Source organism: Melopsittacus undulatus, chromosome 8 (assembly GCF_012275295.1).
Source record: "Melopsittacus undulatus isolate bMelUnd1 chromosome 8, bMelUnd1.mat.Z, whole genome shotgun sequence".
In the NCBI taxonomy this organism is placed as follows: domain Eukaryota; kingdom Metazoa; phylum Chordata; class Aves; order Psittaciformes; family Psittaculidae; genus Melopsittacus; species Melopsittacus undulatus.
The window spans coordinates 51514943-51533268 of NC_047534.1; the positions used below are offsets into that span (position 1 = coordinate 51514943).

The 18326-nt window shown below is 48.1% G+C and overlaps 1 protein-coding gene across 8 annotated transcripts in view; it reads right to left on the reverse strand.

Moving 5' to 3' along the window:
- Positions 1-7216: 7216 nt before the first annotated feature.
- COL6A3 (collagen type VI alpha 3 chain) overlaps positions 7217-18326 on the reverse strand; it is a 58407-nt gene continuing 47297 nt past the window's right edge. For 5 of the 8 annotated variants that reach the window (XM_034065648.1, XM_034065653.1, XM_034065652.1 and 2 more), the window contains 8 exons: positions 17742-17850; positions 16825-17108; positions 15574-15834; positions 13879-13953; positions 11690-11869; positions 11525-11575; positions 8042-8212; positions 7217-7744 (listed from right to left, as the gene is read on the reverse strand). In XM_034065648.1, the coding sequence (XP_033921539.1) occupies positions 7704-7744; positions 8042-8212; positions 11525-11575; positions 11690-11869; positions 13879-13953; positions 15574-15834; positions 16825-17108; positions 17742-17850 (1172 nt within the window). In that variant the 3' untranslated portion in view covers positions 7217-7703. The remainder of the gene's footprint in view (positions 7745-8041; positions 8213-11524; positions 11576-11689; positions 11870-13878; positions 13954-15573; positions 15835-16824; positions 17109-17741; positions 17851-18326) is intronic. The other 3 variants (XM_034065650.1, XM_034065649.1, XM_034065651.1) reach the window with 3 other exon arrangements.

Sequence of the window (18326 nt, forward strand, 5' to 3'; positions counted from 1 at the left end):
GTTTCATTTCTATCCTTTTGCTCGTGTCCATAACATATCCATCATCCTCCAGCTGCTCAGTGTCTCTAAGGTCTCTCCAGAGCCATCTCCTCCAGGCTGCACAAGCATAGCTCTCTCAGCCTGTCTCCCGAGCAGAGGTGCTCCTATGTATGTAAAATATAAGAGTTTGTAAAATGTACGTTGTACATTTTATTGTTAGATTTCTTTATCCTGTTCCCAACCTCCAGAATAGGGTGGTTGGGTGTTATTTGCAGGGGGTGCAATCAGTGAGAAACTTGGGATTGCACTGTCTCCTTTGGGATAACCATTTCAATTCACCTGCTAGTGGCTTTCCAACATACCCATAAAACTTTCAGCAACACTCCTTGTAATGTGCTCATTTTACAAAATGCAAATATATATCTCCTTAAACAACCTCATGCCTCGCCTGAAATCAGATCAAAAAGGCAAAGGAAACACTTCCTCAGCCCCTCTTCCACGAGCCCGTCTCTCTCCTGCGTTTCTTGCTCTGCATCTGTGTGATGTGCTCACTACCCTCACCTGTGTGCAATACAAACCTGCTCTGGTTATTTTGCAGAACAACTGAGGGATTTATTGCCTGTAGTCCCCCAGTGCTGGGAGTTCTTTGAAGCAAAGAACTGACCAGAAGCAGGCCTGGAGGATGCTCTCTCCTTCTGCTTCCTGCTTTGCTCATGTTCTGCTTCCAGGTGTTGGATTCTCAGAGCAAATGAAGACTGATGTGTTTTATGCTCTCCAGTACCGAGCTGCCAGAGGCTTGCCATGGTGTTCAATGGGAAGCTTGCTGCAGGATGCGCTTGGGCACCACAGAGTTGTCTCTTCAGCTGTTCCAAAGCCCACCATGGGCCATTAATGATGTTCCTAAGGCTTTACAGTTGAGAAATAGCAGCGACCTCTGGAGAGTGCCTGATGTCACAAGGTTTTCAGCTTGGTTTCCAGAGCAGTGGTCTGGAGGAGCTTCAAGCTCCTGACTGCTTTTTCCGATGGAGCTGTTGCTTGGTATTCCTGTCATTCTTTGTTTCTGGACTCTCCCTTCCCCACACTCAGCCTGTCTTGTGCAATCAGTGTCCCTCTGGAGACACGTCTGTGAGAAGGCAGAGATTTCCTGAGAGTGGTGCATTGGAAATTCCTGGGATTTCTGGTGCAGACAAGCACGTACAGGACAGGGGCTGGACAAGGGGAGGCAGCAGTTCAGGAGATGCCTATCTGCAGAAACAAACCCTTTCTACCCTTGCTCTCCTTTTGCACCTGCAAAAAGTTTATTCAACCATGGTACAGCAGAACTAAGAGCAGGCACAAGCATTTGCCTCCTTGGGGGAGAGCTGAGCTTACCACTCACAAGTACAGGCTGTCAAAGGACGTGCCAATGGGGGTGTTCTCCACATCTTTTAGGTGATCACCAGCTCAGATGGCCTCGGGATGGAACACAGCTGTAGCCACAATGCAGGGACTGCCAGGGTGCAGCCTGCTCTTTTGCAATGAGTTTTGCTCCCGACTCAAAGAGTGCATGCATTATAAATTAAAATAGAATATCAAATAAATGGGAGGCAGCATCCAGCAGCTGCCTGTCACAGAGGCAGAAGGACAGGGGTGGAAAAGAGGTGGTGTTTTCAGCACACCACTTCCTAACCGAGCAATGCTCAAATGCCTGTGACCAAAGCTGAGATCTCAAACTGGGGGCGTCAGGTAGATAAGGGATGCTTTAGAGGGATTAAAAAGCTATTGAATGGTGTCTAACTCTGTGTGTGTGTGAGTGAACAGATCCTGGGCTGTGAAATGCAGATGTGCAGGTGATAGTAGCTGATTCCTGAAGCTATGGGGTTGCTGCAAGCGCAGGTGGGAAGGGTCACCATCTGTTTCCCAATGCTCACACTCCTTCCTAATGCAGCTGGGGCTGCTCTGTGCTGGAGGCATTAAAACGGGATGGATAGATACAGCCTTGGTCAGAATGGGAAAAATACACTAAAAATGGGAGGTAACCCTCAAGTCAGGCTCTTTAATATGGGGTTAACCCCATCCTCAAGTCCACACAGGCACAAGGCCTGACATCCTTGATCACCTCCTGCTTTCAGCATTAAGCTGGCGTTAATGCCAAGCACTTCAGAGCTCATTCAGCTGTTCCAAATGGCAGATACTTTTCTAATACTAACAAGGCTTTTCTCTTGGCTGCTAAACCTGGCTAATGCACCCTGTCCTGCTGGGAAGTGGGTGAAAAGGGGGGTCTATTTTGAGAAACAGCCTCCCTAGGGAGGAGAATTAGCACACATTTCCTAAGATTATGGGCAACATGCAGATATCACTTAAAGCACCTCTGAAAGCTCTGAGGTTCCCAAGCTCAGCTTGATTTGCATCACACCAGTGTGTAATGAGTTGCTGCTGTTCTCAGAGACCTTGTGGGCTCATCCACTGAGGTTTTTCAGGGTACCATCTGAATTGTCAGGTTCCCTGTTGGACAGCTTGCTGCTTTTAGTCCTGGATTGAAACCTACAACTGCTCTGCATACGCAGGCTTTTAGTGATGAAGACAAGGGTGCAGCTTCTAGGCTGCTCTGGAGGTACCCTTGTGCCTTCTCCCATGGCTGCTTCCATCCTGGGGGAGATATAGCACAAAATAAACTATCTAAGCTCAGTAAGGAGCCAGTCTGGGACCGCTTGTACCCAGTGCTATGGTGGCACAAAGGACAAGGCACAACGTGGTGCTTTTGCCCCTGGTCTGTATCGCAGCTGGGGTATGGAGGAATGGAGAAAGAGAAGGAATCTGAGGATGCAGCCGAGGTTGGTGGGGATTTTGAGTCATTCTGTTGGAAAAGGCTCCAGGATCTGGCAGCTTTGTGCTGTGTGTCAAACTGTCCCGTCCAACATCCACCCCTGCAGAATTCCAAGCGCTGCAAGCCCCAGAGGCCAGGCAGCTGGATGCTTCCTTTGGAGAACTGTGCATGGACCCAGCACCCAGGGCAGGAGCAGGCTCTCAAGCTCACAGCCTTTCCCAAGGTCATCATTCATTTCTAGCAGCCTTACAGAAATGAACAGGGGCAAAATGCAGTGCTGTGAGGGCAGCAGAGCTGTGGGTTAATGGGAAATGTCAGGCTCGCTGTGTTTAATCCTGCTGCTGCAAAACTCTTTTGAGCCATTGACCACCTTTGACTCAGAAAAGTTCTTGCCACAGAAATTGCCAGATATCTGGGGAGAAATGTGTGAGCAGTGAGTGAGCATGTGTAACTTTCCAGTCCAAATGGCACCTGGTCAAGCTTTTAATCGCTAGACACTAAGTGGTAAGATCGACATGCACTGCAGTTAAACCTTCAGTAAATACAAGGATGCTCTAAGGGCTGGAGTAGAGAAGCAGCAGCTAACAGGGGAGCCTCAACACGGTCCCCACACAGCTTCTCTTCTCCAGGCTGAACAGCCCCAACTTTCTCAGCCTGGCTCCATACAGGAGGTGCTCCAGCCCCTGTTCATCCTCGTGGCCTCCTCTGGACTTGCTCCAACAGCTCCATGTGCTTCTCATGCTGAGGACACCAGAACTGCACACAGTGCTGCAAGTGGGGTCTCACCAGAGCACAGCCTATGTGCAAATCTTCAGCTATCTGTACTGGTTCTACCTCTGTAATATCAGATATTACTAGAGGCATAGAGTGAGGTCATCACAGCCGGCTGCACTCCTATTTCAGCCCAGTCGCTATAGCAGCAAATGTCGAAACAAAACATATAGTTCACCAAAGCAAAGTTTCCTGGCTGATGGGGCTCATTTTTCTTTATGAGCTGACTTTGGAAGGCAGCGGAGCTGCAGCTCATGGAAACTCGACCGTTCCTCTCTCCCCTGCCTGCTCCTCTGTCCCCGCAATGGAGATAAAGGTTAAACATCTGGTTCGGATCTGCTCTGGTTGACTGAAATGCAGACCCGCTGCTGCTGTCTCATAAATCATCATGCAGCTGGAGCCCAGGCCCAGCTCTCTGTAGGCTCTGCACCCTGCCACGTCCAACTCAGCCATGGATTTGCTGTTGCAAAAGGCTGTGCTTCGGCAAGCTGCCTGCTGCCATTTTGTGAGCAGTCCCCATTGCTGGCAAAGGGCAAGGGCTGGAAAGTTACCATGGGGTTAAAATGATGGCAGGATTTAAAGCCATTGGGGCTGCTGGTGTTGGTGGGAAGCATGTCTGCAGTGGAGCACTCACATCAGCTTGTGAGAATGGTGCTTGCTGGTGGTAAGCTCCCTGCAAGATGCTGCTCCCTGGGAGTGACCACCTGTGGGAGCACAGGGGCTGTAACACATCATAGGCAGAAAGCAAATAAGCACCTATGAAATGTAACATCTTCAGAATGCTCTCATCTCGGCTTATCAGCTCCTTGTTACTCAGAGGTTGAATGATTTTAGGGTCAAAAGATGTATTATTTCCATCTCACAAGCAAGGAGAGTAATGAAGGGCAGGTTAATGGCCACATAGCACACCTGTGGCTAAGGAAATGTCCACATGTATGTCTCAGGTATCTGAGGATCCTTTCCTCCAGAATTAGCTGCTTTAACTTTATCTGCATCTCTGCCGAAGCACTCGGACACAGTCCTGATTTCCAGGAACACCTGGTATGGATGACATCCTTTTCCTTAAACTCTCGACCTTGCAGTGTCAGCAATTGTGGCTTAGGGCATTGCTTTGGTGTGGCACTTCTGGAAACCCTGCTTTAACTGCGAACAGCTCAGCAGGTACATGTGTACATCCATATGCTTTCAGGCTGGCTTCTTTTACTGATGTAATAAATTTAACATTAGCTAATAAAATATGTCATTTTGCCTCTCCTTGTAAAGGTTGCCCAAGAAGGTTATATTTCAGTGCAAATCTAAGCATGAAGAGAAGCTGATCAAGCATTAAATGCTGGCACGATCCTAAATGTAAGGATCTGGCTGCAATGCCTAATTCTGCTACATGTCCCACTCTTAATTTTGACGATACCTCAGTATCATAGAAGGTTATTTATGTCTCTGCTCTGGTATTGAAGCCTGTAGGAGCCTCATGTCTCACTGGCATCCAAGGGCAGCCTGCTCCTCCAAAGCACTTCGAGTTTCTGTTAGAGCAAATGAGATTTGAGACTGGCTATTGAAAAACAATGTAATAGCTCATCCCAGAGACTGCCCAGTGTGGCCCTTGAGGGCAATTACAGAATTGGCCTAAATCACTGGAGTTTCCTGGGAACAGGGTAGACAAACCTTTGCAGGGCTGATGTAGGTTGGGTTGATCCTGCCCTGGAGATCTGCATAAAGTCCAAGCAAGTCTTGGACTTAATGCTTTGTCCTCAAGGCCTAATGCTAAGTCTGTCCCATCAGCAGAGCCACCAGCCCTTATTTTACCAATGACCCTTCTCATGGAGTATTTCACAGTAAGGTTGTCCAGAAGCCTGCATTCACACCTGCAGTTAGGTGTGTTCCTTGTTACCTAAATACCAGCTCCTGTTGCAAGTCAAGGCACTTAACAGCACCTGTGGGGGGCTGGAAGACATGTTAAAGGTTAAAGAGACCCCACATACACTGTGTAACTGGTGCCCAAGGGTTTCTGAAATGACACATCATCTAGATGTAGGCAACCATAACCCACCCATAATGTCTATATTGATGGTCAGACCTTTCTGGCATCCCTGCTTTTGCATCTTTGCTATCTCCCTCTCAGGTGAGGGGGGGAGGAACTGGGAGGAAGACTGATGCTGTACCTTCGAAAGCAAAGCCAAGGGTATTTTTGCTGCAGCAAGGGTGTCTGCTGAAGAAGGCCTGCTTAAAAGACATACCTATATCCACCACATCTATCTCGAGTTCATCAACACTGCATTTAATAGAATCATAGAATCCCAGGCTGATTTGTGTTGGAAAGGACCCTTAAAGTTCACCCCTTTCCAACCCCTGCCATGGGCAGAGACACCTTCCACTGGAGCAGCTTGCTCCAATCATCCTTTTCGGATGCCGCAAATACACATCTTTGCGCGGGGATGGGAACTGTTTATCCAGAGCTAACTCATCTCCAGGAAAAAACACGCTAACGATGCAGCCTCCTTCCCTAGGATGGGGGGTGGGGATGGGATCGGATCCTGGTGCTCTCCGCAGCCGGTCGGAGCTCTTGTGCCCGCAGCCAGAGGCGCTCCAGCCGCAGATCGCTCCCATGTGAGCTCCGCGGCCGCTGGCCCCGGGCCCGCAGCGCAAGGCGCTACCCTAAAAGGCACTGGAGCGGCGGCTGCAGGGTCCGCAGCCCCGCGATGCTGGTGCGTTGAGAGCAGCTTCCCCGTCAACGAGGCGCTGGGGGCGCCGGTCCTGTGCTGCAGAGTGGGGGGGGGACTGGAGAAGAGGAGCCCTCATGGGGTACTTTAACCCACGGGCAGCGTTTATACCCCGGAAAGCCATGGAAGGGGCACTTGGCCGTGCCCTGTGCACGACGAAGGGAAGGGCAGGTTTTGCCTGCCGGAGCAGCCGCAGCTGGGTGCAGCCATAGCAAGAGCTGGTTATAGTAATATGTAAATAATAGGTACCTGTTCCCTTCTTTTTTAATGAAGCTTTTGTGATGTGCTCAGAGGTGGTGCCAAATAAACAGGTCAGCTTCCCACGTGGACCTGAGGCACACAGACAGCTTTATCTATCTTGTAAATGGTGTTATTAATGGCTTTAAACTGACAGGGATTGCACAACCAAGACATCTCAGTTTCCACCTCTTTCTAAACTGGAAAATCGCCAATTACCAGCAGTAGCTCAGTGATGTCCCCCTGAGTATCCATCCATGCTACACCCCTACTTCCTTTAAGGGCCAGTGGGATTCCCTCTCTTAAAATGCTTCCCAGGCCTTGGAAAATGCCTCCACTGATGCCCACAAAGACAAACCCACAAGTTTCTCAAAACCTCCATTAGACTTTATTCAAAAGTTCTTGTATAGACTCCTGACACAGTTTCCACAATAAAAATAACTATCCCCCCACCCCAAGCCTTTGCCCCCCTCCCCAATCGCTTTGCTTTGTGTTTTATAAAACATAGACATCAGAAGGGTGCCAGAAGCATCCTACACCACAATTGAAAAGTTGCTAACTGAGGCCTTGGTCCCAGCAGTGCATTTGCATTTGGAAACGTTGCTGCCTTTTCCTTACTGGTTTGGTTGGCCACAGCTGTTACAAGAGATACAGCCTGGAATGAAATCCAGCAAAAGGAGAAAAAACCAAACCAGAACCCAAGGAAGAATTGAAAATGGAACTGCTTGTTTATCAGAATCAGCTTCTCTCTTACATGAGGGCTTCCCTGTAACATTACACTCCATTATGAGAACAGTAAAAGCAAGCAGGTAACAGTGGCAGTGAAACTGTTATAATGGTCTTTTTCTTTTTGTCTCATTTTTATGGTGCCTGAGAAAGGCTGATGGTTGGAATCGAGAAGGGGGAATTTAGAGACACGTTGAGAGACAAGAACCATCTGCAATTAGGTAAATATTCGGTAATGTTGAAGCTATACAATATAACCTGGACACATGTAGCACTCAGTCCGCAAACAGTTTAGCACCATATTGATAGGTCATGAAGCAAAACGCTTTCTTCGAGGTTTGCTTGGAAGTAAAAGCATGAAATAGCACAGTGCAAGGTAGTCTATACCCTTAGCTTCTAGAGGGGTAGGGTGGGAACGGCCGATGCTTCTGGCTGTCTCAGAGGTATGTGTTGACAGGTCTCTGGCTCTATGTTCCTATCGTCGTCACCACACCAGGGTTGATGTTACCTGAAAGGGTTTGATGTAGGAAGAGAAAATAAATGCAGTTACTCCATGCACAAGGAGATTGTAGATACTAAGGGAGGAGAAAGGAGTTCACTGCCAGGACTTGCTATGGAACCTACAGCACCACAAGTAAGCTCACTACAGTCATGCACTGGGCTGGAAATCACAGCATCACACACTGATTTGGGCTGGGAGGGACCTTAAAGCACAGCCAGATCCAGCCCCTGCCACAGGCAGGGTCACCTTCCACCAGCCCAGGGACCCGGCCAAGCCCTCCCCAGTTGCACATTTGCTGCTTACCAGGGACACAGAACTTTTCACATTCTTTCTGTGTGTTGAATCTGTTGTCGTTGCCTCCACAGCCACCGTACCAGAACCGGGCGCAGCTCTTGGTCGCGGGGTCATAGTACCACTTGAGCACAAAGTTCCTGCAGGTCCCCTCGTCCTTCTGCAGCCGGCAGATGTCCATGGCTGTGGGTAAAGCAGGAGCAAGAGAAGTCAGCAATAAAACTCCTGGTGAAGCACAGCCTCTCTGGAAGTATCCGCATGGCAGAGCAATGCCTGCAAGCAGGGCTGGCATGCAGGCTCAGGAAGGGCAACCAGAGCATGGACTCTGCACATCTCCTGTGACTGAATCCCATCTCTTTGTTTGCAGAAAGTCTTTCTTTTGAGGTCACCAGCCCTGGGCATGAGTGAATATCTAAGTCATGAGTCAAACCAGTAATTCAGTAAAGCAGAACCACCAAGTGAAAGGCAAAGTGTGGAGTTGCTCTCATTGGAGGGTATTTGCAGCTTGAGGCCCTTTTCTAATTCATCAAAATAAAACAAATTCCTTTACCACCTTGTTTTCTAGATGACTACATACAGAGCACAACAGCAGTGACTGCAGCAGGAATCAAGTCTTAAAGTTATCATCTTGTCTTAGAGTCATGCCTTTTGTAAACCAGGTGCCAAAAAGCAAGGTAATGAAAGAACTTGTCCGAAATGGTGAAAAACCCCCTTGTAATCATACAGGGCACCCAGCAAAGGTGCCTGAACCAGCTGTGACCCATGGACCCATCATGTGAAGGCAGGATTTTGTGAGATAACAACTTGATATTCACCTTTCTGTGATTCTGCCCATCCCAAGCAACACTCAAAACCAATCAGGGAGTAATTGGAGGGGGCTGAGGCCTCACCAGGTCTCTGTACTACCAGAAATAGAGCCCCAGGATACCCACAAGTGAATATAGGGAAGAATATATTAAGACAGGGTGAATATATGGAAGCGTTTGTTTGCCAGCAAGTTTCTCTAGGGCCTGATGAAAGCCAAGGCAGGCTAAACCCTTCTAAAGTTTCCACAGGAAACAGGCACAGATTATCCCTGCAATCCCAGCTAGAAAGCAGGTCTGGCAGTGGGCCCTGGGCAATACCAAAGCACTGGTGGCAGGCCTGCTTTAAAGGAAATTGCGGTTGGTTGTGGAAGCTGCCTGGAGCCCACAATCACTGCAGCAAGGCAGAGTGCTCCCAGGATGGACATGGAGATGCCCAGACGGCGTCAGAGACCTCACAGCCCAGCCACACATATGCTTCTGGGTAAATCCTGCCAAGCATCCAAACCCTTTCTGAGCACTCATTTTAACTGTATTTTTCCCTCTTCTCCTGCATGCAGGAATGGCTCCATGCTGTGACTGAACAGATGCTGCTAGAACAACGCTGTGATCCTTTGACTCTAGAGAGGAGGAGCTGGGAATACATCCTTTCTGAGAGAGGAGACCTGTCTGAAGGGATTCTCCCTCCCATTGTCCTGTTCTAAATGCAGCTTTCTGAAGCAGGATTTCATTTTTGTATTTCTGTTTTCAAGTCTGGAACTTGAAATCACAGAATCTGAAAATTCACTTGAATTGCAACCTTCAGTTTGCCTGCTCAAGTGCCTGCTGCCACTCTTCATTTTCAGAGCACCATCGCTTTCATCAAACACCATCCAGTAACTCCTCTGCCTGAACCCCTGGATGGCATTTGAACTAAAACCTCCCCTCAGAAAAACCAAATAACCAAGCCCAAAACACAATAAATGAAATAAAAGCTTATCCAAAAAATGCCAAAGAATAGATGGAAAGAATGATCTCGGCAGCTCAAATGGTTTTTTACATTGTGACTGTCTCCATCAGGTTCAAAAGAGAGGGACAGCCACTATAAACCAGGGTTTTAATTCATCCCATGGAGAAAAAGTGCCTGGACTTTTAATCTGGCCTGAGGCTGGGCTAGTGCCTCAGTTGCACTAACAGTTAATTTTGTCATGGTAAAGAAAATATATTTAGATATATATGTGTTATATTTGTGTAAAATTCAATAGTGAAAGGTTTTCACAGCATTTAAAAGGCTTCAAATGGGAGGTGGGTCTGATAGCTTTTGCAGAAGACAAAAAGAGAAAGAAGCAGCAAATAGAGCAGGGCAGGCAGAGACACAAGCATCCCTCCAGGGCCCCTCGCTTGCTTTTCTTGACTATCTGCCCAGGGCAGAATGGTGCCAAGTTCATGAAATTTCACTTAAGTCTGAACAGCAGTTGCTGGAAAGAGCACTGGGGCATGTGACAATGATCAGGAAGGGCTGGTCTATGGGATGGGGCTGACACAAACACATGCCCTCTGGAGAAAACCACACCGGGGATGTTTCCCTGCTCCGTGAGGATAAAACCCAGCTCTAGACTGGTTTCTGCACAAGCCATACATTACTTCCTCCAGCTGCAACCAATGGATCTTCGTCCATGGTGTCTGTCTGCATCCCAGAGGCACCTTGCACTCTCCTTTTGCAGGCAGCTGTCACCCCAGGCATCTCGCCATGGCTGGTGGTGGCCTTCTCCTCCTTGGTTCCCTACATGTTTCTGCAGGGGCATCCATAGCTGCACTCAGGGTGCACAGCTGCCAATAGCAGAAGCTCCTGGGTCTAATCTAAGGAGCCTAAAATACACCTGAGAAAATCAAATGGATGGGAGGGTTCCTTCATTCACCTTTTCAAGCCCTGTCATGTCCCTGCGAGGATTAAAGTTCTGCCATTAGGTACCAGCACTTGCTTCACTCCTGGATTTCCCTCCCATCTCTGCAAAAGACCCTGAAAAACCTTGAAAATGAGAGGCTTCTCTGGTAGCAAGGCTTTGCTACAGTTAAGTTCCCAACCCAACCCTTCCTGAAACAACACAGGTGAATTCAAGCCTCTAATTCCATACCAGGTCTTCAAGAGGTTTGTACACACAAGCCCTTGTTCTCAGACCCTCCCCAAGGCCATCATTGCAAGTTCCCTATGGGTTCCTCCCTTAACCTAGATTTCCAACTTTTGGTGCAAAAAAGAACATCTGCACATGAGACCCAAGAACCAGGGAGTGATTTTACATTGCGTGTTTGGTTACATGCAGTGAAACGTGTGCAAGTCTGACATCCCAACAAAGACACGCTGCAGAGTGGGGGCATTGCGTGGTCATGCAACAGTAACAGGAACTGCTTTGGGACCAGTTCAGCCACCTCACCCTTCTCATGAAATCTGAACCTTTCACAAAGCACCAATTTTGCTGCAGGTTGCACTCTGGTTGTGCAAACGCAGTGTGTCCTGGTGGGACAACATGCATGCAATGAGACTTCATCATGCAAAGCAGATGGTAGGGCATGGTCATGTCAAGGAGCAAATACAAACCAAATCTACGCTACTGGTGATCTTGTATTGGATACAAGTGGATGCATGCTATGAAATGGTCTAGGTGAAGTAATGGATTTGCTTTGGTTTGTGATAAGTGAGTGGTTTGGGTGTTACCTGACGATAATCTTTTCTCAAGAAGTGGCTGCTGCATGGTTTTCTCTGCTGCTGTTGGAGGAAAAAGTGCACGTGTTTGGATGTTAAAGATGTTTTGTCTCTGATCTGAACATCATTTGATAATATGATCAAATACAAAAGGATTCATCCCCATGTGGTACTTACATGTTTTTAAGCATTTGCTAATGCACTCAGCTTCGGCCTCAAATCTATTTGCATTACCACCGCAGCCACCATACCAACCCTGGCTGCAGATCTTGTTTTTGTAGTCAAAGAACCACACAATCTGATAGTCCTTGCACTGCATGCCCATGTCAAAGTCCAGCAAGCAAGGGTCTGGCCAATCTGCATGTCAAAAGGTGCAAAGGGTGAGTGACACTGAGAGGGTTAAAAGCTGAAAAAGCAAAGAGATTGAAAAGAACAAAAGCCTGGTACAGGACTGGTGCCATCTCCCTACTCTCAACTTCCTCACGCATCTAAGCCCCAAGTCCATGGACCAAGGTCTTGGGAGCTGCTTACTCCCTGCTGGTGCACATGGGATCAGACCCTCACACAACTTCTCCCACATACTTTCAAAGCTAGTTGTCTTGGCAGTAACTCTGAATCCATAAGTATGTTTAGTTTATCTCTCAAGGCAAAGTTGCACCTGGGACACTTTAAGGCTTGATGAGGATTTAAACATGAATTCCTTTCCTGTCCAGAAGTTATAATTTAGGCCCAAATTCCAGAGTTTTTACTAGCAGAGACAGGCCACCCATATGAGCAGCTGCTTCACCTATATAAGGAGGGTGGATTTGAGACTTCCTCCACAATCCATCAGAAGATTTATGCACGAGTATCTCCCATTGATAGAGAAATAGAGCAAACTCAGCTGAACAACCCATCCCAAACCCCTGCCCTGTTCAATGTTTTTAGCCTGTTGAAAATATTCAGATTAGCATTCCCCAGACTGATATGTGCCATAAATCCTCAGGCAGAGACTTGTGCTGCAAGTGGGTCAACAGGAGAAGCTGAGATTGAGAGGTCTGCACCAAAGCACAGACTGAGCACAGAGCACATCCATTTTCCTTCAGGCAGACCCAAACATACTTTGTTTGCAAAGGACTGACACACAAGCGGTTAAAGCCATGGGAATGCATGTCACCTGGTGGGGACAAGCCAGGTGAAGGCTTCCCAGGAAATATTAGTGTCAGGGAGAGGGACCAAACCAATGGGAACACATGGGAAAGGTGGGATGATGAGACATGCAGGGAGGCAGAAATGAAATGGTCCCTGCTGAGCACAAGCCCTCAAACCATCCACTGCAGCAAGCTCAGGGTAGCACTGGTCAGACATGAGGTCCATGCTCATCCTTTTCAGCATGAGCAGCCATACCCCAAACAGCAGCTTTGCAGCTCTTGCTGGGTGAATGCATTAAGCAGCAGCATCTCCCTGAGCTCTCACATCTCCTCAGGGAAAAATGAGCTACAGTGCAAGTGCAATGCTTAAAGAAAAACTTAAGAATGATGTTTCAGGGATGAGTTTTGGATAGCAGATCTGCAGCTGGTGCCTGCAACAGGGCTGTGCTGCTTCATGAAGGCTGAGAGCCCTTCCAGAGCCTTGGAAGAAGTGGTGCAGTCTGGCACTTGGCGGTACAATGAGTGTAATGCTAATGTAAGATGTCAGTAAAAAGCAGTGAGATGACTAACATGTACAGTGATTATGGGCTGTTAACATAGGCTGACAGGATTAACAACACAGTGGGAACTGACATCTTGCTCATTTGGCAGTTTCCTAGATAGTGGCACTATCTTACCGCTTAATAAGGTGGTGGTTTCTCTTGCCACTAGTGGCAGAGAAAGAGGAGATGGGTAGAGGGGTGAAACTGGAGGGTTTACCCTTGGTTAACCAGATTTATGCAGATGTTTGACACTAGCTCCCCTATGATCCCTGCCTCTGGTCAAACCTCTGTTGGGCTGTAAGTTACACCAAGGAGCCAAGAGGGGAGAGAGGGAGCAAGTATTACGGGATATTCTGCATCCACACATGCTGGGGAGGCCATAGAGCACACCTTGGCCCTGCAGAGTAGCCAGCGGTTGGGCCCTGGCTCATCTCCCATACCTGTGATGGAAACAGGACCAGTTTGCATCCCTCATAAAGCTCACAACAATTTCAAGGGGCTCTGGGTCCAGCATGGGCCAGAGACACGAATACAGGGCTCAGACCTGCATGGCCAGGGATGTCACCTCTGTTATGATCTCTTGGCTCTGGATTTAGAAGCAGGCAAGGGAAAGACAAGTGCAAGTGTCTAGGTTCTCAGTGGGGTCCTGGCAGAGCTCCCCCAGCCCAGTGCTCCCACTGTTGCCCATACTCACGACTCTCAGGACCTTCCAGTGGCTCTGTGTTGAGCATCATGTTGGCCACGGACACCTTCGGCTGTGCTGGGGTCTCTGTGGGGCAGAAGCAGATGGGTCAGCCAAGGAGAAGGGGATCTGTGGCAGTGCCCTCAGCACAGCCATAACCAAACCCATTGGCCCCAGCTCCAGCACAGGGCACACACAGGCTGCAGGAGTCAGGTCTGGGGCTGTTTCCCCAGCACATACAGTTCAGAGATGTTTATTAGAGGCAACTGACTTGATAACCCCAGCCAGCTGCTCTGCTGTGCAGTTGGGCTCATCCTCAGAGGTGACTGCAAAGAAGCATTCCCAGGGCTCCCACTCACCCCACAGCATGCCACTGCAGAGGCTTTGAAGGAGCTGGACACAGCCTCTCCTAGCTAGTTTAGCTTTGCTCCTCTGGCCTTAGAAAGGGCAGAAAGTAGGTGGCATTCTCTAAGGGAACAAATAGTCCATGATGGACCTTCTCTTGTCTTCCTGCAGCCCTCTAGGCCTCTCAGGCTCCTCCCATTATGGCCTCACATCCCTCTAGGAACTATGCTGTTGAGGACTGTCACTTGTGACAGAAAGGAGAACATGGTTCATACTGCACCATGTTCTGCACAGCTGCAGCCTCCTGTATCCTCAGAAAACCTGTGGCTTATTTTCCATGGGAGTGAGAGGGGGCTGCAGCCACACGAAGGGTTGGGTTTTCTTTTTTATGGTAAGAGCATGGGTGTGGGGTGGAGGGGCAGTCCTACCCAGCATTTAGGTCACAGCTGATGGGCAAATAGAGTGTCACCACTGCCTACCCCTTGTTCTTGTTCTAGATTTACTCTGTGGGAATGCAGCTTCCCTGGGCATTGAGAGCTCCAGCTCAGCACATGAAAGCATTACTGCCACACACACTGATGTCTTCTCTCAACATTTTTGTGGGCATGTTTATTGCTTTTGAAGGTAAGAGACTTCAGACCTGATCCAAACCTACTGAAGCCAATGGAAAGGCTCTTCATGGGCGCCGAAATCGGCTCTGAGATGCCAGCACTGGCAGGACCAGTGCAAACTTCTGCACAGCACCTAGCCAAGCCATGTTCATGCCAAACCAGAGGAAAAAAAAACCCAATCAAACAACTTGGCTGTGTCTTACACAGCAATTTTTGACCAAAGTGTTTGGTGGGGTTTACATGTGATCTGGACACATGGGGCTTGAGTACCCAAAAGACTAAACTCTTTATTTAATCTCTTATTTGTCTTTCTGAGTTGGTTTCTTTTTTTTTTATATCATATGTGAAGTAGATGAGTGTCTACAGAAATGGTGACTGGAAAGGAAGCTTTGCTTGTTTATTGTGCAATCAGGCTGGACTGGATTTGGTTTGTGTTAACCCACTTTGACTCTTACTATTACTTACAGCAGTGCCATGTGGACCCCACCAAGACACAGTCTGCAAAGCCTCCTACACACATAAGACAAACCCCACTCTCAGACCAGCTTTACTTCTCCCACAGTCTGTGTTGGTTTAACACCACTGAAGTGTTAGACCACCGGCTGCTGGTCTGGGGGATGCAGGACCTGCAGTGACACAGCTGAGCATTGCCAAGGCTCTGATTGTTGGTCCCAACCAATTGTCCATCACTCATGTGGGGACTTTTTAATGAAAACACGGATGTTGTGTGTTTTCCTCAGGAGGTACTCACTTGTGCTGAATGTCCCTGTGTACGTCACTTTGGGTTGGGATTTCTGGTAGCCAATAATCATGACAAGGTATTTCTGTCCACTCTTGAGGCCGTGGATGATATGCTCAGTGCCCGTCAGGTTTTGGTTCTGCACCAGCGAGTGGTCATGAGCAGCGGTGATGGAGATCTCAAAGGTATAGGCACTGTGTGGCTCGGGGCTGACCCAGCGCAGCCTGGCACTGGTCTCAGTGACATCGGTGATCTGGATGTCATGGCTCTTTGCTGCAAAGCAAGGTCAGGAGAAACATTAAGCAAGGACTTGAAGAGGAAATATCTCAGGGGAGAGGTGCCTCAGTGCTGCGAGATCTCCTTCTGAGTCCACAGCAAATAAACCTGTCTACAGGCAGTTGTGGTATGTGCAAATCACATTCTGACTTCTCTGTCTCAGATGTCCAACCCAACAAAGTTGACCGCTTTTATTTATTGCTTTCCATTTATGATTTACATGGGGACATGCATTCACTGGCTGGTTAAGTGTCCCTGTGCTATGGCACACGATCTTAGTTTCTCATTCAGCCAGTGCAGATCTGCTTGCACCCCCCTTGCAAAAAACACATGGGAAAGCCCCTTTACATGAGCTATGCTCACATGAAAGAGTTTTAGCATTCCCAATTAGGTCTCCACACTGTTTCAGTAGTGAACTAACTGAACTATTTATATTAGCTGTCAGAGAATTCAACCAATACCATAGTATGAACCACCATAAACAGCAAAATTTAGCCAAGGGGGGTAATGGTACAAGGAAAATATAGAAAGCAATAGGATGTAGACAGAGAAGAAGTCTGTCACTGTACTACTGCTGAGCTGAGCAACAGATGATGGATTGTCCTATAACTCACAGAATGGTTCGGGCTGGAAAGGCTCCTACCCCCATGCCACAGGCAGGGACACCTTCCCATAGACCAGGTTGCTCAGGTCCTGCCCAACCTGGCCTTGAATACTGACAGATTTAGATGTCCTGCTTGTGTTTTGCTTAGAGGCAGAATGTCTCCCACCTGGTTTTGCACAAAACCCTCATCACACGTTGACAAAGCTTTAACACCCCGTCCCCGCCAAGAGAAGGTTTCCAGGTTTGCACCTAAAGCAAGAAACCTGGCCTCTCAGTGACATTTCCCATAAGAATAATCCCCTCAGAGAGGAAGAAAAGCTACAACCCCCCATGGTACAGACCAGTCAGAGTCACAGCTCTTGTGGGAAGAGCCTTCTACATACCTTGTCTTCTCCTGCCTCCTGACACAGCCACTGTGGAGTTGGCAGTGGCACGGCCAGCGACTTTGGCGTGGGTGGTGGTGCTGGCCTGGGCCACGGTGGTGGTGGCATTCACCTGGACCACGGTACTGGCTGGGGTCTGGTCAGTGGCTCTGCTCTGGGCTGTGGTGCTGGCAGTGGTGGTTCTGGTGCGGGTACTGATGCCTGCAGACGGCTTGATGCTCACACTGACCGTGGTGTTGCTGGCACTGGGGGTCCGGCTCATGGTCGCATTGGTTGCCACGTACCTGTAAAAGCACAAGCAGCTGCTATGGCTTTTTTACCCTCCCTGTTTAATCAGAATTTTGGAACTGGAGAGGTTTTGACATAGAAACCATTAGCAAAAACAGACCCACCATTCCCTCACCCCTGAGGTCAATAGTCTATGTCAGCTTTAGATGTGCCCACAGCCAAGCAATGAAAAGTGCCTATCACTTGGGGCACAAGTCTGTCTATACATCAACTGGACACACATAAGAGTGAATACAGTAGATCTGTAGCATGCCTGATTTCCAGGGGCTTGACCTCCTAAAGCCAGGAGAGCTCTGTGCCAGCAATGAATGAATCTCAGTGACATGAGCTTTCTCATCTGTTTAGAAACTATTCTATGATGGATCCTGTATACCAGGTAGTCCAGGGCAGCCCAGCCTCTGAAAATAGCTCATTGAGTGGAAAAATCCCCAAATAATAGTCATTACTGGAATTCCTGACCTACATGATGACAGTAGCATATAGCTCCTTCATATCCTCTGCACTACATATCTAAATATAGAATTTAGCCCAAACTTGAAAAGATATGTGTACTTTTCTGCCTTTCTCTACCTTATTCCCCAGACAGGAGTTAGGAAAGCTCATTCTCTAGCAGACAAACCACTGCTTACACTGCTCTCTGCCCAGTGTGCCCAGGGCTCTGGCTCTTGGCTTGCTGATCATTCTGGAGCCACTCACACTGTTTCCTCAGCTCTGGAGATAGGTAGAAAGCAAAGTCACCTAGAGACAGAAAGAGGATGTCATTAAACACTGGTGTTGAGCTTGGTGGTTACCTACAAAACCATATTACATCTAATTCTCCATTTATTTATTTCTAAAGAAAACAACTTCTTCTCTCCCTGCTTGCTCTGACAACAGCTATGGAATATGTTTGGTGTAGCTACTAAAGCATCCTGGCCTGGGAGGCCAATTGTTATAATAACAATAAGAATTCTTACTCCAATTTACAAACATGAGAGCAGTAACTACAAGATACCAGAGGGTGTATGCATGTCACAGGGGAACAGCTTGGTTACAACCAGGCACTTCCAACCACACAGTTAACATCAGAATTTTCCAGGACCCCTGTAAGCAGTAAATGGAAAAAGCCAGCTGAGAAAACCTAAACATTTATTCCAGAGAAAGATGTGCTCAGGCTTCCTTCTTATTTAGTGCAAGACGTTCCTGAATCAGTGGGTTATTACTCCAGTATACTG